This window comes from Sphaeramia orbicularis, chromosome 4 (genome assembly GCF_902148855.1).
Source record: "Sphaeramia orbicularis chromosome 4, fSphaOr1.1, whole genome shotgun sequence".
Taxonomy (NCBI): Eukaryota; Metazoa; Chordata; class Actinopteri; order Kurtiformes; family Apogonidae; genus Sphaeramia; species Sphaeramia orbicularis.
Window position 1 is genome coordinate 29,094,943 of NC_043960.1, and position 22,328 is coordinate 29,117,270.

A 22,328-nucleotide genomic window follows, 5' to 3' on the forward strand; every position below is an offset into this window, starting at 1 on the left:
ATGATCGGCCTGTGGTCACTGCCGTAGGTCTTAACATGCTCACCGTGTAACTGTGTGGGACTCTGTGAGGCTAATTTCTTGTATAAAACAAACAAAATATGTTAGGGGTAAGATTCCTTGCAAACGCAGTGTGGGTTGCAAATACAAAACATGTTCATCTGTACTGTCTGTCATTTTGTAATTCCACTCCACTCTGTTGTAATTATGTATATAGTCTGTATAGTTTATCATTATTATTATTATTATTATTATTATTATTATATTGTTTTTTGCACTATTTTTATGCATGCATATTTGTTTCTTGCACTTTATTCTGTTGCTACCTTGACAATTGAATTTCACCATCGTGGGATCAATAAAATCTAATCTAATCTGATCCAATCTAATCTAATCTAATCTAATCTAATCTAATCTAATCTAATCTAACAATTCAAGCACATCATGTATCCAAAACGGCATCATGTGACTTTTTGCACAATCTAACCACGTCAACCTCCACAACAGCAGCTGGCACATACATCTGAAGGTGCTGGTGTTAATGCCTACTACAAAACCAAAAGCCTAAAACAAATCACTTTGGTTAAACCATGCCTCAAGACTGTGTAGACCTTAAATATACAGTAGCGGAGTCTGTTTTCCGGACTGTGGGGTCATGTGATATCTGCAGGCACAGAGGCTTAACCAGTGACGCAGGGAGCAGCAGCGGTAGAATGAAGCAAAGAGTGAATGAAGAGAATGCAGCATTACCAAGAACAAAGCCATGAAATTACAGTAATAAAATGTTATTTACGTCCTATTTTTTTCACCGTAGTTCCATTCTGTGGATGTTCACTCCTGGACAGTATAAACAGGCATGTCAGGGCACAGGATGAAAAGACAGATTACTAATTAGCCAGCAACTTGTAATCTGACAAGTGAAAGGGATTTCTCATCCTATGATTAGTTCATGGTCGTAATTGCAAAATAAATCTCTTAAATTAATTTGTCATTTTCAATATTTATTATCATGTACATCAGACACTAAATTACATAGTTAGATGACACTTGTGTTTGTAGGTTCCAGAGGATTTAACAATGAATTAAATTGCTGCTGTAGTTGTTTCATATGCATGATGTTATACATATACAGTCATGGAAAACCCTTAAAGTTTTACAAAATCTGAAATATTATCATAAAATATTTGCAGAAACATCTTTTTTTTTTTTCTTCTTCAAAATATATGGCTGCAACAGACAGATGCAAAAAATGCAAATGATTTTTTTGTTTGTTGTATGAAAATGACAAAACTAAATTCTTGACAGTTTCAAAATGTCATGCCTTGGATGTGTTCCATTATTTTGCTGAAACATCCAGTTTTGACCCCAAGGGATCAGAGCATGTGCAGAAGGGATCATAAGGCTTTGGAGACTGGAACAACGCTTGGCAGAGTTCAATGACTCAACAGTGATTCTTAATATAATCAGGGTTCCTGTGGGTTCTTAAAAAATCTTACAAGTCTTGAATTTACAAACCTGCATTTAATACCATAAAAGTCTTTAAAAGCTATTAAATTTGATGTGTTAGGTCTTAAGTTATGTTGCCATAAACTCGTTCGCTGTACTGTGTTTAAATGTGTCTGCGAAATGTCCAAGCTGCAAAGAAAATAACATTAGTTTACTTAGTTCCACCCATTCCAACCCGACAATTTATATTGAAAATAGGAATCGAGTATTGCTAACTTTGCCACCCCCAGTGAGAAATGACTCGGAACGATAGGAATCAAGGCGTTGGAGTAAATAAATACCTTTTTGTTAATTCTAGAAGTCACTGATTTTTGCCAGTATGGCCATGAAATAAGCTATAAAATGGGCATTAAATTCTGTTCTAAGTAGTCTTAAAAAGGTCTTAAAAATCTTAAAGCAGTAATATTTTGCTTTTTTAAACGGAATTATGCATTTAAAAACATTTCCCTATGGTCTACATAAACTATGGTTGGGTCTGAATTCTTCATTAATTCAGCTCCACAGGTCCATCTTCAACCCTATTTCTGAGTAATGACACCAGAAAGGTCATTTTGACCCTTTAAATGCAAATGAGCCACTTCATGCCCCACCCCCTCCAGGTTGTTGGGCTGTGCTGCTCTGTCCCGTTCAACCAACAACTGAACATTTTAGGTAATCGGCTCAAAGTTTGGACATATTTTCGGTGTGGACTACAACCGCTGCTGCTGACAAACAATTATGTCGTACTGGGAGAAATGTTCGTCGGAAGTCTTGACCTTATATGTGCAAATGTCATGACGTAACTAGTTATAGATGTAACAAATTAAGCAGGAATTAAAACAGGTTGTAGAAATCCACTTGATTTTTGCTAAAATAAAAATAAAGATAGCTTCACAGACACCTGGAGGGTTCAAATTCAAACTTTATGAACTATTAGGGTCCAAATACACAAATAAATGTATCAAAGACTAATAAAAGGGGGTTTAGCAAAATTTGACCCCTCTAATTTTAATTTATAGAAACCTGTAGGAACCCTGTATAATACATGGGGTGTCCAAAAACTGCTTTCCACCACTATAAATTTGATAGTATGTTTTGTATTAGTAAAACAAAATGCATTTTGTAATTTGCAAGTGAATCATGTGTAAAACATGTTTTGTTTATGTTGAGTTGTGGCTGTACAGTTTATGTGAATATACCTTTCTATTCTGTCGTTTCCAGGATCCTAACCCGTTCCTCAGCCCCTCCATGGAGCCTGATGCGTTGTTGCGTAGCGCCGTCCCTCCCTTGCCCAGCAAAGAGCAAGGCAGGCTGGGAACATCCGGCCGAAGTCTCGCCCCACTCCATTTCCCGTCTGAGCTGCTGCCGTTTGACGAGGCTCTGAGGGACGTCTGTACCATCCGACCCTTGATGGAGGGAGATGTGGTGGCCCGACATGGAGGGCAGCTCCTGGAGATAAAGGCTGCTGAGCGTAGAGGTTAATACAGACTGCTGTCACTAGTAATGGTCATATTTGTCCTTTTAAAGGCTGCACTGTACTGGAAAAATGTCTTCCGTCTTTGTGCTGGCAGAACTGGAGAAACAGATGAAGATCGAGAACCTGTTTGTCACATGGCAGCAGAGGTCGGCCCAGTCCAATATGCCTATTTCAGTGAGTACAGAGGCACCAGCTCGGGGAGCCTCATGCGCTATTCCACTTCATTGAATATTTTAGATTGTACAGCTGTAACTTGAAAGCAGTGTTAAAACTGAGCTGAAGGAGCAAATAAATCACGATTTTCTTCCCATATATTTCTTTCTACGCCTGTATTGAGATTAGTCTTTGTTCCACACTTCAGTTTGCTTTACATGATAAGAAAAAACAAATGAAATACAGGAAGCACATCAAGGTGCAAACAAATGCTGTATGACAAATGAGATATGCTTTGGAATCCCCATGACATTAAAGTTAATGTTTCAGTGTTTTTTTTATGTGATACAGTATGTCTTGCTCTACAAATCACCTGTAGTTCATTATTTGGTCGAACCAGGACAAAAAAAAAGTAGACTCATAGGTTTTATTTTTTTTTAGGTTTTATAGGATTTTATTTTTGAGAAGGGCAAAAAATGCAATGAAAACAACAGGCTACAAGGCATTCAATGACAAAGCAGGATAGCTAAAGATGATTGATAAGTGTTTACACTGAAGTACTTCAAAATATTGTATCCTTCAGCTTTTCTCTCGTGGTCGTCCATGAAGTACCAAGGCTATTATCGTAGTCTTTGAGGAGTGAGCCAACATTTTCTTTAGATTTTAAGTCCAAGATTTCTATCGGCCTCTTATAGCAGTTCTGTTTGCAGTTTTTCCAGTTCATAAATATCGTTCTCTTTACCGACAAAGGCTACAACAACAACACATTGGATGGTTCTATATTTTTCCCTTTGAATTTTCAAGTATAAACACAACATGGCATTGAGTAATATGAACATTCAATAGCTTCTGTAATATAGCAAGAATTTATCTACAATTGGAGAGGATAAGAGCGAGTACATAAAGGTACTCCTCCCACCACAGCAATGCCAGCATGACTGATAAAACATTTGGGCTCATTTATGTAAGGTAGTATTAACCTTATGAATAATATCCTATTCCAGGATTCTATATCTCAGACAGTTCAACATAGATGTTTATTGCGTCCCATTCGTCTGCAGTGAGGGGTAAATCAATATCTTATTTCCATTATAATTTGGTGGATCTAGTCCAGTCTTAGATGAGTAGACACTTTGTCATCCAGTAGTAACATCCCTCAGTCTGTTGTCATGAGCATTTTTAGAAACTGGTATATTTCAGAGTGTTTTTTTTTTTTTTTTTTTTAAGAATCAATATAAGCTGGAATTATTGTGGGAATGTTAAATCAGCAAAGCCAAACGTTGGTATTATAGCTTGTATTGTATTATTGCTTGTGAGCTCTCCCATGGAAAGCACAATTCATTAAGAATATTTGAGTTTCATGGGTATTCTTAATGGATTTTAGTGTTTGTCGCTTAAAGGAGTGATATTTTGCGTTTTTAAAATGGAATTATGCATTTTAAAACATTTCCCTAGGGTCTACATAAACTGTAAATGCTATGCTTGGCTCTGAATTCTTCATTAATTCAACTCCACAGGTCCATCTTCAACCCTATTTCTGAGTAATGACACCAGAAAGGTAATTTTGAGCGCTGGCCCTTTAAATGCACATGACTCCACCCCCTCCAGGTTGTTGACCGTGCTGCTCTGTCCCGTTCAGCCACTTGTGTTTGTTAATACAACCAACAACTGAACATTTTAGGTAATCGGCTCGAAGTTTGGACACATTTTCAGTATGAACTACAACTGCTGCTGCTGACAAACAATTATGGCGTATTCGGAGAAATGTTCGTCGGAATTCTTGACCTAATAAAATGGAACAAATTAAGGTGGAATTAAAACAGGTTGTAGGAATCTACTTGATTTTTGCCGGAATGAATATAAAGATAGCTTTGCAGCACCTGGAGGGTTCAAATTGAAACTTTTTGAACTATTCGGGTCCCCAAATACACAAATAAATGTACCAAAGACTAATAAAAGTGGGTTTAGCAAAGTGTGACCCCCTTTAAAGCATTTTTGTGATGCATACTACACTTGCAGGCATATTTTAATTTGGCATCCAGTTGAATTATATTTTGATACCTACTGTCACTATCTGATCCATACTAGAGATCCAGGTTTTTACATGAATGTGCAAAAATGTAGCTACTTGACACCACCTGAATTTCTAATTATAGTAGTTAAAGGAAATTTAAGTAAATTTATCCTATTTTTGGTTTTATTTGTCGTAACATTTTTGGTTACTGTCTAACTTTAACCAGAATGGTTTTGTATATAGTAACCTAACAACTTTTTGTCCTCTATCTTGATTGGCAACTTGTGTTCATCAGTAAAATATGTATATTTATTTCATGTCTTCTGTAAAATTAAGGGTAACATTTTTTATGTAAATCCCAGAAAATGCTATGAAATCCTGGTGGCAGTGTTTAACTCCATTGTTTAAATCAGGTTGCTTTGACACACAATTAGCTACCTCAAATGAAAGATGAGTCAGCAAAAATGTTATCATCCTTCAGGAAATGACAAATATTAAAATATTATTGAGAATTCAAAACCTCTTTTTTATCATAGTTGGACGAGATACTGATGTATAAGAAACGTTATATAAAGAACCCTTAAACTTTGATTTTTTTTTTTTTTATTTCATGGACTCTTAAGAAGTGGATACAAGCTCTAAAATACTGTACAGAATACGTGACAGAACTACAGTACATATCATTATAAAACAGAATTAAAGGTTGTGTAAAGTGGTGCTCTCATGTTTCTGTTTCAAATGCTTACTTCTTCAAAAGGTATTAAATACTGACACGTAAAAATACCGGATCTGACAGAAATAAGAAGGACGTTTCTATATTGTGAACATAGCCTAATATCAAATATAACTAATTGGACTCGACAAAACTTGTGGGAATGACGCTGCTCAGTGTTTTATGACTTTAAAGAGTTACGATAACACTTTTGTCCTCAGGGAAATCATTTAGTATTGCCTTGTTTCAAAATACAGAATATCTGGCCTAATTAAAAAGGCTCATCTCTGCTGCAGTGACATCTCTAGAGAGGTTACATGGTGGCATTACATTTCGGAATTTCATATTTTAGCAGACACTCACACTGCACTTGAAGTCAAGCATATTTGAGGAGAAGTCCACGACCGGAGCAGGGTCCAGGAGGGTCTGCATTCAGCTTTACCAGCATTTGGCTTTAGGTTGTTTTTCACAGCTCATGCTCAGAACTAATGGGACGGTTAGCCATGAGCGGACGGCATGATTGGAAGGTTGAAGTTGATGTTATGTGCCTATTGATTTAGGTAATATTTCCACTTACGTCTCAACAGGCGACAGATTTGGAGACCCTGAAGCAGTCGTCCAGGCTTGTCCACTACTGCGCAACCCCTCTCCTCTTTGACCCCATCTTCCGCAAGCAAATCCAGGATGAGCAGGTTATTCAGCCTCCAGTGAAGGTATGTATGAGCAGAGTGACTCACACAAAATAAAGTTAGAGTTTGAAAAGCTGGAGTAGTCCTTGAGGTAAAAGTTTTTTCCTTTTCCATGGAGGCAGTTCAAAGTCAGTATCCACTTCTTGATGTTTCACCAGTCAAAGGAAAAGTGGTTCCACTAACACTTTGCAGGTCTACACCCAAGAACTGTTTACATTAGGGCAGGGGTGTCAAACTCATTTTAGTTCAGGGGCCACATTCAGCCCAATATGATCTGAATTAGGCAGTAAAATGGATCAGTAAAATAATGACAACAATAATGACAAATAACAGTGAAAAAGGTAAAATTACATGATGAAAATGTTTACATCTACAAAGTTTCCTTAAAGATGTAAATAACATGAACAACCTGAAATTTCTTAAGAAAAATAAGTGCAATTTAACAATATCATGCCTCAGCTCATCATTTACATACGTACATTACATCATGAAGATCACAGTGGATCTACAAATACACAAACAGGCAGAATATTTTTGAAATTGTACCTACCTCTTAAGATGTTTCGGGTTGTTTATATTTTTTGAGGTTATTCACATTTTTTGTGAAAGAATAGTTTATAAATGAAAACGTTTCTTGCAATTTTACTCATTTTACTCTAAAACAAAGAGAAATATTTAGAGTTGTCATTTATAGGTTATTATGCTATTGTTTTCCTTGATGGTGGCTGCAGGGACCATCTACGTCTTCAACTACCGCGAAAAGTATAAACTTGTTCTTATATTTACTGTATAAGACGCCTGAACTAAAATGATTTTAAGAGCTTTGATTGTTAATATCTTCAGTGTAATTTTTGGATTTCACAAATTCATCCCACTGGCCGGATTGAACCCCTTAGTGGGTTTTGGCCCACAGGCCATGTGTTTGACATCTGTGCATTGTGACTGTTCAGATATTAAACTGAGGTAACTATTTGTTTACTGTATTAAAAAAAGGGGGGGAAAGCACCCAGTCTGTCTAAAAACCAGGAACACTCATGAAGTGAATCTCTATGTTATGGAAAAACAAACTGAATCTTAGAAGGTTCACAAGTTGAACCAACATCAAACCAGAACTAGTACCAGCGTTACGTTCACGTTGGTGGACTGGGGGTTGTAGTGGTTTCCAGATATCTTTAGAAATGCACTTCTAAGCCACCACAAAATCCCTTTTCTGCTCCATGTGAAGTCCACCTTCACCCATGTTTGAACTCAAAAATGGCAGAACTCCAGTGATGCATTTCTGACCTGGTTCTGCGCCGACAGCTCCCTTTCACAACCTGCACAGAGGATAAGGCCTTGCGTTCTGTGTTTTCCTTGGCCAAACAGAATGTTTAACATTCGTCTGAGTCAGATTAAACTTTAGACCCCATACCGTGGACAAATCAGCTGTTGGAATATCCTCACCAAGGGTTCCAGAGCTCCTGCAAGCAAACTGTCCACAGTGGGGTCATTTTATTGGAGCATAGAGAGTATCGCATAAAGTCATTTATGTCATGTGGGCATTCCATCTTTTACATAGTATCAGATTATATTAAAACAGAGGTCTTATTGTACCCAGGCATACAAACAATGGTAAAATGTTGACTAAAACAGTAAAAATAAAACCTAAGAGTAACTGAACAAATTACAAGAAGAATATTGGATAAAACAATGGTTCTGAGAACAATAGAAGGTATTTCAGTGGGATTAAAAAGCTGGTAAGAAAAATTGTGGCAATTAAAATAGAAGTCAAATGAGTCAGCTAAAACAAGAGCAGCTAGAAGTAAAATGTGCTGAAATTGAAAATTTAAACTGCCCTATTAGCTTCAGTCCTGTTTGCGTTATCCATTAATACATTCACCCAAAATGTTACCACATGCAAAACATGTGCGCTGTGTCTTAAATGTCCATGGGACTGTGTTGATGTTTGTGCGTGTTGATGTGTGTGTGTGTGTGTGTGTGCATGTGTGTGCACCAGAAGCGCCACCGCTCCAGCGACTCCACAGCATCGGGCCGGGATCGGAGCTACAGCACTGACTCAGCTGAAATGCTGCCCAGTCGGCTGAAAGAGGAGCCCTGGCTGTTGGAGATCTCCAGCACCTTCCTCCAGCAGTACGTCCAGTACCTGCAGAGCATGGGCTTCATTCTGGTCCAGGTCCGGCCTCAGTCCCCAGCTCGAAGGTTTGTATCTGCTCCTGGTTTGGCTTGTGAAACCATTTTAAATTATTATGAATAAACATCCTTCACTTCAGATCTTGTTAACACTGTTAGATTTTCCATCCTCTTACATTGTAGAATCAGGGCTGCACTCGAGCCACCACTGCTTCCTACTGGAACTTTTGAGGCACCATCACCTCTTGTGCATGTGTCTAATGCACAATGTACGAATATTTCTACACATAAATTTGCAAATGAGCCCATAAAATATCTTAATGATTTTGACAGGAGTTAAAAATTACTAGATTTAGTGCTCAGTTGAAGTCCACTGTACTTTAAATGAGGAACATTACATGACTTAAAAAGATTTTTAAAAGTCCTTAAGTGTAATGAACTGAAAACTGACAAAACCCATAGTTGATGTTATTGTCAAGCAAGATTCATAGTGTGAATGAAAAAAACCCCACACAATACAGATACAAACACCAACAAAAGCAAAAATACAAAGCAAATTATCACCAGAAAACAAAACAAAAAAATAAATTTATGCCATATATACTTGTATTTGAATATCCATGATATTTTTATTTATCCCGTGTGACATGCATTTGCACATTTATTTCCTTTTACACTGAGTAAGAGAGTGGAATGATCTGAGAATAATTCTGTTCATGTGAAGACCATGTACAGAAGTGGAAAAAATTATTAGACCATCAAAAGTCATCAAAAGCAATGGTTTTGCAATCAAGTACTAACTCGTGTGTGTATCATATGACTAAAACAGACAGAAAAGAAAACATGGAATGTCACTGTTTTTTTCAGTACAGTGCCATAGCTATTGATGTAAGAACTGAAGTGATTTTGGTCATTATCAAGAAAACATGGAAAATGGAAAGATATCAGCACTGAATTTAAACTCTTATGAGCTGTTTTTGTTGTTATCATTATATTTGTCCAAACAAATATACATTTAGTTGTACCAGGCATTAAAATGAACAAGAAATTGGAGAAAACAAGGGTGGTCTAATAATGTTTTCCACGACTGGATTTTATTTCAACACAACACTGTACAAATGAATACTGAATGTTTAATATGTACACCAAAGTTCAAAAAAGATATTGTTTAAAAAGGAGAAGGAAAAGAGTTTAAAAACGAAATTCATACTATTATACAAAAGTAATACTTAATCCAACTTCAGTTTTATTTGCACATCTGAAAAGGAGTGGGAAGAAGTTAACACTTACTTAATTCCACCCCTTTTCCTTAAATTATACAACAAATATTTCAGCTTTCTGACATTACTCCAAGCTGCAGTAATATGAGTCAATTAACACTGATCATCCCACCAGAGGAAGTGGGAAAAAAGGAACACACACACACACACACACACACACACACACACACACACAAAAGACAGACCCAGGTAGATGATAGTGTAGCATAATCATAATCCTGTGTCAGTGTGATGGTGAGAGGCTCCAGTTAGCTCTTAACTCTGAATAATACCTAATTTTCTAGCTTCTATCTATCGCTCCCTGGTGTTTCATATAATGCTGTATATTATTATGATTCGAGAAAAACAAAAGGTATATTTGCAAGTCACACCGCTGTTATAAAATTTAGCTGCGCTGTCTGCAAAAACGGTCTCAAAATGTGACTAAATCATCAGTCTTTCTTCATGGCTGTTTTTATTCAGTTTTGTGGTATTTATTACCAACCTAAGCTGTTTACATTTAAAATTCATCAGCTTCTACAACATCTCATTGTTAGTAAAATAGAGGCAAAACACACAGTATTTGCAGATTGTTTTTCTTCATGAATGTGCCTTAAGTCTCCTCTGTTCCTCTTCGGTGTTCCTCCTCTGTGAGCAGTCTTCATCCATTACTCATCATCCGTGTTTTGATCCTCTTCTGACCTTTGACCTCAGAGCCTTGTTTCCCCACGGCTGATGTAACTGGGGCAGATGTAAAGCAGATGTCCGTTGTGCGTAGCTGTCACTTTCGAGGCTCGGACTGGGTGATTCTCTCTGCGTCTGTTTGAGGTCCGGCAGCCTGCGGGCTCAGACCTCTGTAGTTGGACCAACCCTGACTGACCCCTGGTTTGTTTCTCTGTCTTGCAGCATCGCTCGGGCTCGCGCTGCCATGCTGAGCTCTATGTCATCTGAGGGGAGGATGTCTTTTTCTTATGTTAAGCAGAAGAGTGAGGACAGCCCGAAGGTCAGTGTTCATCTCAAAAGTGAATAAATACTATTCTTGGATTTTTGTTTCTTTATTTGAGACATTAATAATTCAGAAGTAGCAAGACCTTTTTCCTCAACATGTAAAACAAATTGCATATGATAAGCTCAGAGAGGTGAAGTGAAAACTGTCAGAGTGAGCGGACTGGTTGCTGTAACACTGTTTGGCAAAAATATATCGAAATTTTTTCTGTCCCTATTGCCCAGCCCAAGTAATAACAAGGTGAGAAAAGGCAGTCTGTACCCAGCATGCTGCAGGGATATTTCATACAGATATAATGACCCCCTTTAGAGGCAGATCTGATCTTGATCTGACTCAAGTGCTGCCATCAGAAAGTGGTCTTCATGGAGAGGATCATGTTGACTGCGGGCAATGAGGTGAGATGAAGTTAAAGTAGGAATTGCGCGTTGCTGTTCACCGAGGTTATGTATTTTTCAATATTTTTTTGATGCTTTTGCAGAGGCTCTACAGCAACATGCACCGACACAAAAGTAATTACCAACCATGGCATTTGTAGCTGCTGTTGTGATATTACATGACAAAGAGCTAACAGCCATTGAGATTTAGAACTCACCTTAAGTAATTTATTATATAAACTGTTTTTATCTAAGTATTTATAAGATATATGTTGTGAATTATTGCTGAATTACTTGGAGTTTTGCAGTAGCAGCAGCATTGTGTGACCAAGACAAATTTCAGTCTTTCTTCCAGCCAGCAGTTTGCTTTTGTGGTATTTGTTGTTTTATAATTCAGTGAATAATAGAGTATAAAACCCAGACAGAGAGAACTAATGGCAGACCAAACTTCAAGGTTGTATTTCATGAGTAAGAAAAACAAATGAAAACATTGATTTTATAGCTAAGGTTATCATTGTTTTTAATGTTTGATGTTTATTTTTTATATTATTTTTCAATTTCTGTTTATTTGAAATGCAGTTAAAATGTGAAAAGTTATCTTAGCTAATTAATCATTGTTATTATTATTTTAATATAGTTGGTTTCACTCTAGTTTTTAGTCCAATGGTCCGAAAGTCCAATGGACTTTTGGTATCAGTTATCATCCGTCTGTAAACAATTTTTCAAGAATTCTTCAAGAATGACTTGATATTTGTTGTGGAACAGCTTTAGGGTAAGGTCTACCAAGTCTCTTCAAAGATTTGGGAAATACTGATTTTTGAATTTTTTTTATGAATTTTTGAAATTTTTAAAAACCCCATTGGTTTATAATGGGATAAGTTTCAAAGTGCTATAACTTGAAACCAGTTGAAGATATTAATATACTTACTATTGGCAATAGATAGGAAGTCATGTATGGGCTGTCATTTGGTGCCATGACCTGTGACCTTGAGTGACCTTGAAAGGTCAAACGAGCGTCAGTTAATGTCTTTAAATATGCCGACCCTTGATCCTATTTTTATTTGTGTGCTAGTTAGTCACAAATTCACAAAAGTTGAACAGGTGAAGTTGAACAGGTTATCCAGGCTCTTGATAAATAGTTACACCAAGCAACACAAACGTGTATAGTTTTAAGACAGCGGTAGTATTTGTGTGGTGTTTTATTAATGTAGACAGACTGCAGTGCTCAATGCCTTGCAGGGTGGTCAAGAAACACAGTGTATTATTTTGCCAGTCACTGGTAACCTTTTCATTGCAGCTAACATCAGTTAGTTTTGGCTTGAAATAGAAGTTATTTGTCCTTCGTGGAAAACTAAAAATTGAAAATTAAGAATTCTTTCTACTTCTGCCAACTCTAGTTGTGTTGTATTTGTCAAAAAAAGGAATGATGAGGAACATTCAGAAGTTTTCATAGAGCTTGAAAATGCTGACTTCAGTAGAATAAGTTTAGAATAGACTGTATTCACCCACAAAAAGAAGAAAAGGCAAGCTGTGACTGGATATTAATTTAGCTTTGTCTGTGTTTAAACATTGCAGACGACCGCTTCAGGCACCACAGCTTATCACCTCCAGAGGGCGCTCCCAGGGGGCATCGTGTTGATGGAACTGGCTTTTCAGGTTTGTTTTGCTTCTGTTTAACCCTTTCATGTATACTGGTCACTCCAGTGGACAGCTATTCTATAGCTGTTCTCTTGTATATTCATGGATTTTGTTGTTCTTTTCATTGTTTTTTTTTTTTTTTAACACATATCTTTATTAAAGTTTTAAGACACTACATATCTTTTCTGACATGAATTGGTAACCTTATGTAGATCTCTCCTGAACATAAACCCCCAGAATCACAAGCCCTCCCCATAGTTTTCACACAATTTATCACTAAATTCACGTTCCTGTGCGTCAAAAATTAAATGTGTGATGTCCTGCTGAGTGGACATTTTTGCAACTTAATGAAAAATAGGTTCATAAGAATTTTTTTTTCGTTATTATTTTTTTAAATGTATTTTTGAATTTTTAAAAATTATTATTATTATTTTTTTTTTTTTTTTTTTAATTTTTCAGAAGAAATTTTTCAATCGCATTGTTTTTTTCATGCCTGAAGAGGAATAAAAACTCTCAGGAAAAATTTTTGATTAAGGTTCTCATAATTTGTGCATGAAAGGGTTAATATGTTAACAAATCAGTTAATGACCACAGTTTACAAATGAGAGTGCATTGTCAAGTACATACCCAGTACAATTTAATTATCTAAACATAAGAAGTAAGTGGTTCATTTGTGAAGTGAAATTATCTGCAAGTACAATGCAAGTTTTTGAAAAAAAAAAGTCTTAAAACAATCGGTGCAAAACTGGAATTTTGTTGTACTGTTTGTTGTATTGTTATACTACTGTTTTTTTGTTGTTGTTTTTTTCTTTCTTCATTTGAGTGAGATTTGAGTTGGGAATCCCACCATCAAACCGTACAGTTTTGTGGACAGTCACTGTATCTGTGGAGTTACAGATTCCCTGCAAAATGAAATGATTCTGCAGAATTCAAAAGTAGTATAATTAGCTTTTCTGTCTTAATATGAGACAAAACATCTACACTGAAGGGAACTAAGCAGACAATTAAATAAGATGTACATGATTTGTGCATGATTTCGTGCTTTTTATCGTTGGCTAAATCCCATTTTTTCATACTAGGGTTTCCCAAAACCCTTTTTCTGAGTTATGAATTCTACACTTATTTCAGCTCCTCTATAGTTGCAAAAGTATATAACCCTAGCTATAGCACAAGTTCTTCGCTAACAATAGCTAATTAAAGGTTAGAAGTTTAAAGATAAGCTCACTTTATTATCCCCATAGAGTAACTCAGTCTCTGCATTTCACCCATCCTAATACACACATACAGTACCTCACATTAGCATTAGCATACACGCACTTTAGGAGCAGTGAGCTGCCATTGAAGGTGCTCAAGGATCAACTCCAGATCTTCATCAGCACCATTATCATTTTGGAGATGCACAATAAACACATTGAAGAACACCAACCTCCAGAACTCCAACATCCCAACATCACATAACTATTTGTGACAAACTTTCACAAATGTTAGATATTGAACCTTTAATAATGTCCTTAATGCAGGTAATGGTGTTAGGTCCTCCCATGCACCTTTGTTATTTAAGCTCTTTCATTATCACCAATTCAAACAATTTATACAATACATTGACATTAGATTACATGGCATTTCAAAATATACAATGTAAGTTTGTGCAGTGCTTATTCTAATGTAATGCTCATAAAATGTACATAAAAAGGGAAAAGCGATGTCAGCTTCAGCAGTGTCAGGCATAGTTTAAAAAGGGACAAAACAAATTTCACACAGAGAATGACCCACAGAATAGATAGTGTTTCGTTTTCCTTTGGGCTTTCTGTTTTCCTTACAGGCATATGTCTTATCCATTTACAGTACTATGGGGAAATAAAAGCATCAGCTGCAGCCTTTATGTTCTAAAGCGAGTTTTCAATGTTAAGTATTAGATATAAAATCCCAGTGCTGTTAACTTTAATTAGCTCTTATATATTCAGTCAGATACAAACTCCTCTGACCTTTTGACTTGATTTTTTCTTCCAGTTTTTCTCGTTTGTGGCCTTTAAAATGCTCTTCTCATATCAAACCTGTACCTAGCCTCGTAAACCCTAGCTCTGTTTAGACCTTGTATTAACATATTCCTGAGTGATCCCACCCCAGCTCTAAGTGTTTCTGGTCACGCTCGTCATTATGATACGTCTCCACATACGTCTCGAGTGATCGCCCATGATCAGATTTCACTTCTGTGCTTTATATGCAAATAAACAAGCTCATCTGTTGTCTAAAACATAGCTCACGATTTCATTTCAAGTTTAAGAGGCCTGCTTTTGTTACATTTCTATGCAAATTTAATTCACTGTGCAGCTCGCAGACTAGAGCAAAGATTTAGATGTGCCTTCCTACCCTGTACTCACTGCATGTGGTAACGCTGTGAATCAGCCAATATAGGTTAAATGCCAGTATGACAGCTTTAACCATTCCATTGATTTATTGGTTCTCTTTCACAAAGTACCCTTTAGTGATGACTGAATCTACATGTGCATAAACTATGTCACTTGTAAATCATTATTTTGCATTTTTAAAGGCAGTATGATATGACACTGTTGGTGTATAACAGTGTTTATTAAACTGTGGGGTGGGTTCCCTGGGGGAGGAGCGCAGAGGCTTGTGCAGGGTCCTCTTCTTCATTTAAGAACATGTAGCTGCTGCAACTAATGTTTTGGCGTCAGATCACCCCAAAGTCATTTTGTTTTATGTTGCTGCTGTTAACTGTGAAATTTCCCCATGGTGGGATAAAATAAAGTCTTGTCTTATCCTACATTTATATTTATGCATTTGGCAGATGCTTTTTTCCAACGCGACTTACAGGGGAAAAAAACAAAATAAAAGAATAGATTAAAGACATAAAGCGGCTGTACAATTAAAAACAGTGTCGTACAGAAGAATAAAAAAGCAAAGTGATAGATTAAAATACAAAAATGGATTAAGAAGACAACAGCTGTACAATTAAAAACAGTGAAATACAAATACCAAGTAAAACAACAGAATAAACATAATAATACATTTAAAATAGAATGTTTGAAAGTGCTAGGACAGGAGGTGCACTCTAAAGAGCTGGATCTTCAAGAGCTTCTTGAAGATCCAGCAGGGATGCCCTTGTAGTAGCGCTTGGTAGATCATTCTACCAACGTGGATCAACCCATGAAAAGAGCCTGGATTGTCTTTTGCAAGGTTTCGGGACTGCCAGACAACATTCCCTAGATGAGCGGAGCGGTCGTGGGGCAACATAAGCTTCTATCAGTGCACATAAGTAGGTAGGAGCAGACCCATGGAGAACTTTGTAGGCTGGGATTAATGGTTTGAATTTGATCTGATCTTATCTTATCTTATAAACTAAACTAAACATAGTGATCTCTGACTTGACTAGACAAAGAGTGTAGTTTTAGAGAATGGACAAGTTTTTTTACTGGGAAAAAAAGAGCAAAAAAAAGTGCAACATTTCCATTTTTGCACAGTTTGTACTTTATTGTTCTGAGAATTTCTGCAATGTGCAACAGGCCTGTTGCAGTAACTGATACTGTGAAAATATTCATCTTTGTTACTAAATATCTGTTTGTTGTTCTAAAGAGATTTACTTTGTTGTTAAAGTTATAACAAGATAATTGCACATTTCATCCCATATTTTTCTTTGGAAAAGTAATGTTGAGTTTATTTGTGTTGTTCAAGCTCACATTTACATTGTTTTTAATTTGCACAACAAATTATTCAAAGAAAACCAAAAACAGTGGTTAATGTTTCTGTCAATAAAAGTTATACTTGAACCATTGGTACAATTTCTGGGGGGTTGGGGTGGGGGCCCGAAAATTTCTCTTCCTCCAAAGGGGGGCTTGATGGAAAAGTTTGAGAACCATCAGTGTACTAGCTTCCAGTAAACGGGATGTCAGCTGAGAGGCCAGTCCAACCATCGCAGGCCACGTTTCTGTTCACACTGCTGAGAGAATACGTCCCAGATCAGCTCTAGCCCTCAGTGGGTCCTGTGTGTGTTAGAGCTGGGATGGGGTTACTGAGGACATATGTTAACGCCAGGTCCAAGTCCCTTCTCCCCAAAGGATCAGTCTGTTTTATTAACCTGTCAGCCACATTGTAATGAAGATTTGTTGATGAACTAACCATGTGTTGGTCTTCTTCTTCTCTCAGGGGTGTTACTTTTGTGTGAAGCAGTATGCGCTGGAGTGTTCCCGCATTCCCATGGGTCAGAGCGTCAACTCCCAGGTAAATGTCGGACAAAAATCTGCACTGTAATATTGATAAACAACACAAAGGCATGCTTTTTTTATTTTTATTTTTTTTTGGTTTTGACAATAATTTGCCAGATTATCTGAATAGATCTTTGCCTTTTACTTTAGTAGTTTCCATGTTATATGATCCAATTACTTCAAATCTATACCATTATTATTATTGTTGTTATTATTATTATTATTATTATTATTATTATTATTATTATTATTTTTATTATTATTAACATTTTACTGTCTACTGTTTTTAGTGCTTTTTTATTTTAGATTAAGTGATTACATTAATTTAGTTTTCCGTGAATTCATGAGGATGTTACATTTTGTATAATTATTTTAATTATGACAGGTGATTATTATGAGACCCCGGTCTTTTCTTTTGTGAATGCACTGTGTTTTTGTTCAGACCAGAGGCCCTGATGCTTCCAGGGGTTCTAGACATTGAGAGTGGTGCTTGTTGTAACATGTCTGTAGCTATACACACTTTTTTTTGCTATGTTTTGGCTCAGTAGTGTGGATTTAGTGAAGAAACCATACGACAGATGGAGCGACGATGACGTTCAGATCATATAATGTACAGTCACTTGTAAAAATAACTGCTGTTGCATCGATGGACTAATTTCACAGTCTTACAAGTATTCACACTGTGGTGGAAACACACTTAACCAACCTTTTAGTTCCTGGGTTCTTTGTGTGGAAACAAGGCTTTACACTCACATAACAAAAGCTCTCTAGAATACAGCCAGTGCATTTCCAACAACCAGATACTTGCATCAAAGCAGCAAAGGAAGTGATGATCCCTGACAGAAACTTGTAGGGAAAATATTTAATGTTCCTCCCACAAAGCAACAGGAACTGCAACATTTCTAGACGTAATAAAAAAGTAATAGTTATCATTACAGCATTTCTTCCCTCCACATTGTCATATGGTATTGCAGGTTCTTGTTTTCTCTATTTCTGTGCTGATATCTGAGACTGAGTGTTGTGGGTTTGTGTCTTTGGTGCCAGTGGGTTTGTGTGTGTTTTTAGGTGTTTGCACATTGTCTGTTTTATCATACCCTGCTGTAGTGGATGGTGTCTGGTGAAGTTTATTGTGGTATTTCTAGTCCTTTTTACTCTAACCACAGCAATATTTGGTGTTATAGATCTGTATTAAATAATAAGTATGGTATTATTCAGCATTTCCCATGTCAACAATTGTAATTAAATGATCAGAACCAACAGACTGTTGTACATCCAGTTGTCCCAACGCCACATTAACCCTCAAAGACCCAAACAGCTGCCGAGCAAACCAAAATCATCTGCTGATCTAAAATGTTTAATATCTGTCAAACCACTACTCCTTGCAATACATGTAAATAATTGAAGTAAAATGCAGTTTATCATCTTTTCATGGTCATCAGATATCAATCAATCAATCAATCAAACTTTATTTGTATAGCACTTTTCATACATGTTACCTGCTGCACAAAGTGCTTTACATCAAACCCCCACTGTCTCGCAGTCACAAATAGAAATAAAAATAAAAGCAACAATGTAAAGCGATGTTAAAAAGTAAGAGTTTAATTAAAAGCTAAACTAAAAATCAATCTCAATCAGTCAATCTTTATTTATATAGCACTTTTCATACATTAAGGATGTAGTACAAAGTGCTTTACATATAAGTTTAAAAATCAGTACCACCCCCCACCCACCCACACACACACACACACACACACACACGCACGCACACATGTGCACACCCACAAGCTCACACATACTTAAAAAGACTAACTGAGCACAGGAGGACCAGAGATAGGTAAAAAGATAGGTTTTGAGTTTACTTTTAAAAATATGAACACTCGCAGTGGACCTCAGGTCCTCAGGTAAGATGCTCCATAATTTGGGGCCATAAAAGCTGAATGAGGCCTCACCATAAGTTTTGGAGTGGACTCTAGGAACAGTTAAAAGATTAGTACCTGAGGACCTGAGGGTCCAAGAGGGCTCATATGTTCAAAGCAAGTCAGATAAATAAATAGGGCTAAGATCATTAAGAGTTTTAAAAATAAAAAAAGCATTTTAAAGTATAACCCATTTGGATGTTCAGAGGCTTCGAAGTGAACATAGAAACACCATCATCACCTGCACCACTGATTCACCAGTAAAACCAGTGGGTGGAGATGATTGTTTTTATGTTCAGTTATTGATATCTTCGGTGATAAAAAAAAGTAACTTTTTAGTCAGTTTTCTGTATTGATATTAATAACCTTTGAATTTACTCTGAGCTTTTATGAACATCGTCATGATCAGTTAATTAACTATAGGAAAATACCTGCTCTACACTGAAAAAATGCAAATTACAGAGGATAATACTCCGTCCGGCCAAAAAAAAGGTCGCACATGCAATATTTGACTGCACCACCTTTGGTTTTGATTACAGGAGACATTCACTGTCACATCTTTTTTTTGCCACATAATACTTATGTAGTGCCACAATAAAGTTTATAATATTTTTTCCATCCATAGTTGCATTAATTTGTGATTATTGATGATGGAGAATCGGACCACTGCATCAAGACTTCATCACATCCTAAATTAGAGTCTGGACTTTATGGAGGCTAATCCATGTGTGTAAATGATGTCTCACTCTCCCTGAACCATTCTGTCACAAACCTGATGATCCTGATCAGTTGTGGCATCGTCCAATCATTTAGACATTAGACATGAGAGGACACTTACTGCATCAGTTACAGTTAAATAACCTGTCACAGCTGAAACATTATGAACCACTGCAGTACTGACCCATGGAAGGATCTGAACTATTTGCTTAGTTAAATCCAGTGAATGTCTCCTGTAATCAAAACCAAAGGTGATGCAGTGAAATATTGCATGTACGACTTTTTTTTGGCTGGGCAGTGTATTAAATCATTTAAGAAAGGTTAAATAGAGAAAAAAATTAATTTAGGAACTGCCGCAAAAGTAGCACTGGGTCTTTATGGGTTAATGATAATATTACCTGATGTAGGTCGGTTATCCAAACAGGAGTAGTAGCGGTTGACTTGATGAAAACTCAGAGTTACAATATAATTTTATGGTCTTGTTATGTGGACCTTGTTATTGACAAATGCAGTACAACTGTGTGTCAGGAAAAATACAGGTTCTTTAATTAAGTATTAGGAGCTCTGAAACGCCCACTCAGTGAGCAAACAAATCTGTAAGTCACACAGCAAACAAACAAGTCTAAAATCTTACTAACAGATCATTGGTTTCCAAAAGGACAACCGGTATTCTTATTAGAAGGTCCAAATAAAATGAATGAGACCAGAGAGATGTAGAATTTGACTTTTTGACTTTTCTGTTAATGCATTTACTTGCTTCCCACCAAATTACAGCATAAACTATGTCAGAAAAACAGGTGTCTCTGGAAAAGACCTGCTAGAAACTAGGTCATCTGTCATCACAGATCTTAACCAGGGTAATTGTGTACTAGTGATGAGAAGCTCACTGTGAAGTACAATCATCATCAAGCCCAAAGTTGTTTCTGAAGTCCCCAAGATTCAGCTGAGTGACTTATCTTCTGCCGTCTCCCCCTCACTCTTCCCGGGCTCTTCGTTAAAGCTGAATTCTGAGCAGGATGGCTGGGAGTGGGAATATGAACTGTAAATATTTGGAAGTGAGTATTTTGCACGCATTAATGAGGCCAGATGTTTCTCACTGGGTCTATTTTGCCCCCCCCCCCATCTTGATGCTGTATTTTTTAACCAAGCCCTCTTAGGTATCACTGCCACACCACTTTCAGGTTTTTTTTAGCTAAACAAAAGCTAACACTGTGGTCTTTTTAGAGCATGTAATACATAGGAACAGAGCAGATCGTATTTTATTTATGGTGGAAAAATGTTACCCACATTTACTTTGGCTCACTGGACATCTTATCTAAAGCTTAAATTTACATTGATCAGATCAGACCATTTCAATAAAGCTTCATTTTTATTCCAAAAGAGTTTCGCTGTATATTGGGACTGCAGGCAAGAAAAAAAGACCCAAAAAACTGGCATTGGAATAAATTTTCACAACAACACTTGAATAGTTCTGGGAAAAACAATAAATGACAAATATAGTTCTAGATTGAAAGTGTTGATTTTGTGGAGGAGTGCATCTAAATTGGCTAAAATATGCTCAGTGGTCTTATTTCTGTCTTTGTGCATAAGAAATCAATATAAGTGAATCCCCAAAGGAATTTTGTGTTGGTAAATGTAAGTTATGCAAATTTACAGGATTTCAGTTCTGTTGCAACATGTTGATGGTCATATGAACTATGTTTTCAGGTCAAAAATGTCCAATTTCATCACAATTAATGATATATGTTCATGTCACAAATGGCCAAGTTATATTTGAACTGAATTTACCTGAAAAACAAATATTCTATTCTTTTAGATTCCCAAATTTTTCTTACAAGATTCTATACTACATATCACGTGTTTTATTTTTACAGGTTGCAATATGGAGTATGGTGCTGATCCATCCTGCTTATGTTACGCAAATACATACATTAAGAATGTCACACGTCACTTTTTAAACCAACATTTTTCTAATAATAAGCATTTTTATTAAGAAATAACAGTTCTATATTGTTATTTACTCTTTAGTTGATGATAAACTATACAATAAATAATTCTGATACTAGTTTTTACACAGGGATCATTTGTGGAAACGGTGACATGGCTGCCGAGCATCAGTATGATGGGATCCGTAACAACCATGTCACATCCGTCCACTGCCACATTTTGTGTTTTTGTGTCAGCTGTTATTGTTTTAGATCCACAATACTAACATTTATGAATAAGAGGAGAATTAGCACTAGTAAGTCTATAAGTTTATTACTAATAAAGTACTGGTACTGACCAGATCATCATGGGTAATGTCACGTCCGTCCACCAGCAAAAGTTTTCACATACACGTGCTATTCAAAATCCAATATTTCTGAAAATATAGCTTCCACTGTCAAATAATATCAGTAGTCTGTGCACAAATGTATTAGCATTATTTCAACACAGTTCTATGCATTTCTTACAAGTTTTTTTTTTTTTTTTTTTTTGACAAAAATGGCCACTCATTTGACCCCCTAAGCAAATTTTAGCCGAAATACATAATAAGAG

General features: G+C 36.5%; 1 protein-coding gene across 2 annotated transcripts in view; it reads left to right on the forward strand.

Moving 5' to 3' along the window:
* szt2 (SZT2 subunit of KICSTOR complex) overlaps positions 1-22,328 on the forward strand; it is a 159,893-nt gene that overhangs the window by 110,659 nt on the left and 26,906 nt on the right. For both annotated transcript variants that reach the window (XM_030131806.1, XM_030131807.1), the window contains exons 61-67: positions 2,704-2,959; positions 3,054-3,133; positions 6,426-6,551; positions 8,524-8,726; positions 10,823-10,919; positions 12,872-12,952; positions 17,099-17,173. In XM_030131806.1, coding sequence (XP_029987666.1) covers positions 2,704-2,959; positions 3,054-3,133; positions 6,426-6,551; positions 8,524-8,726; positions 10,823-10,919; positions 12,872-12,952; positions 17,099-17,173 — 918 coding nt within the window. The remainder of the gene's footprint in view (positions 1-2,703; positions 2,960-3,053; positions 3,134-6,425; positions 6,552-8,523; positions 8,727-10,822; positions 10,920-12,871; positions 12,953-17,098; positions 17,174-22,328) is intronic.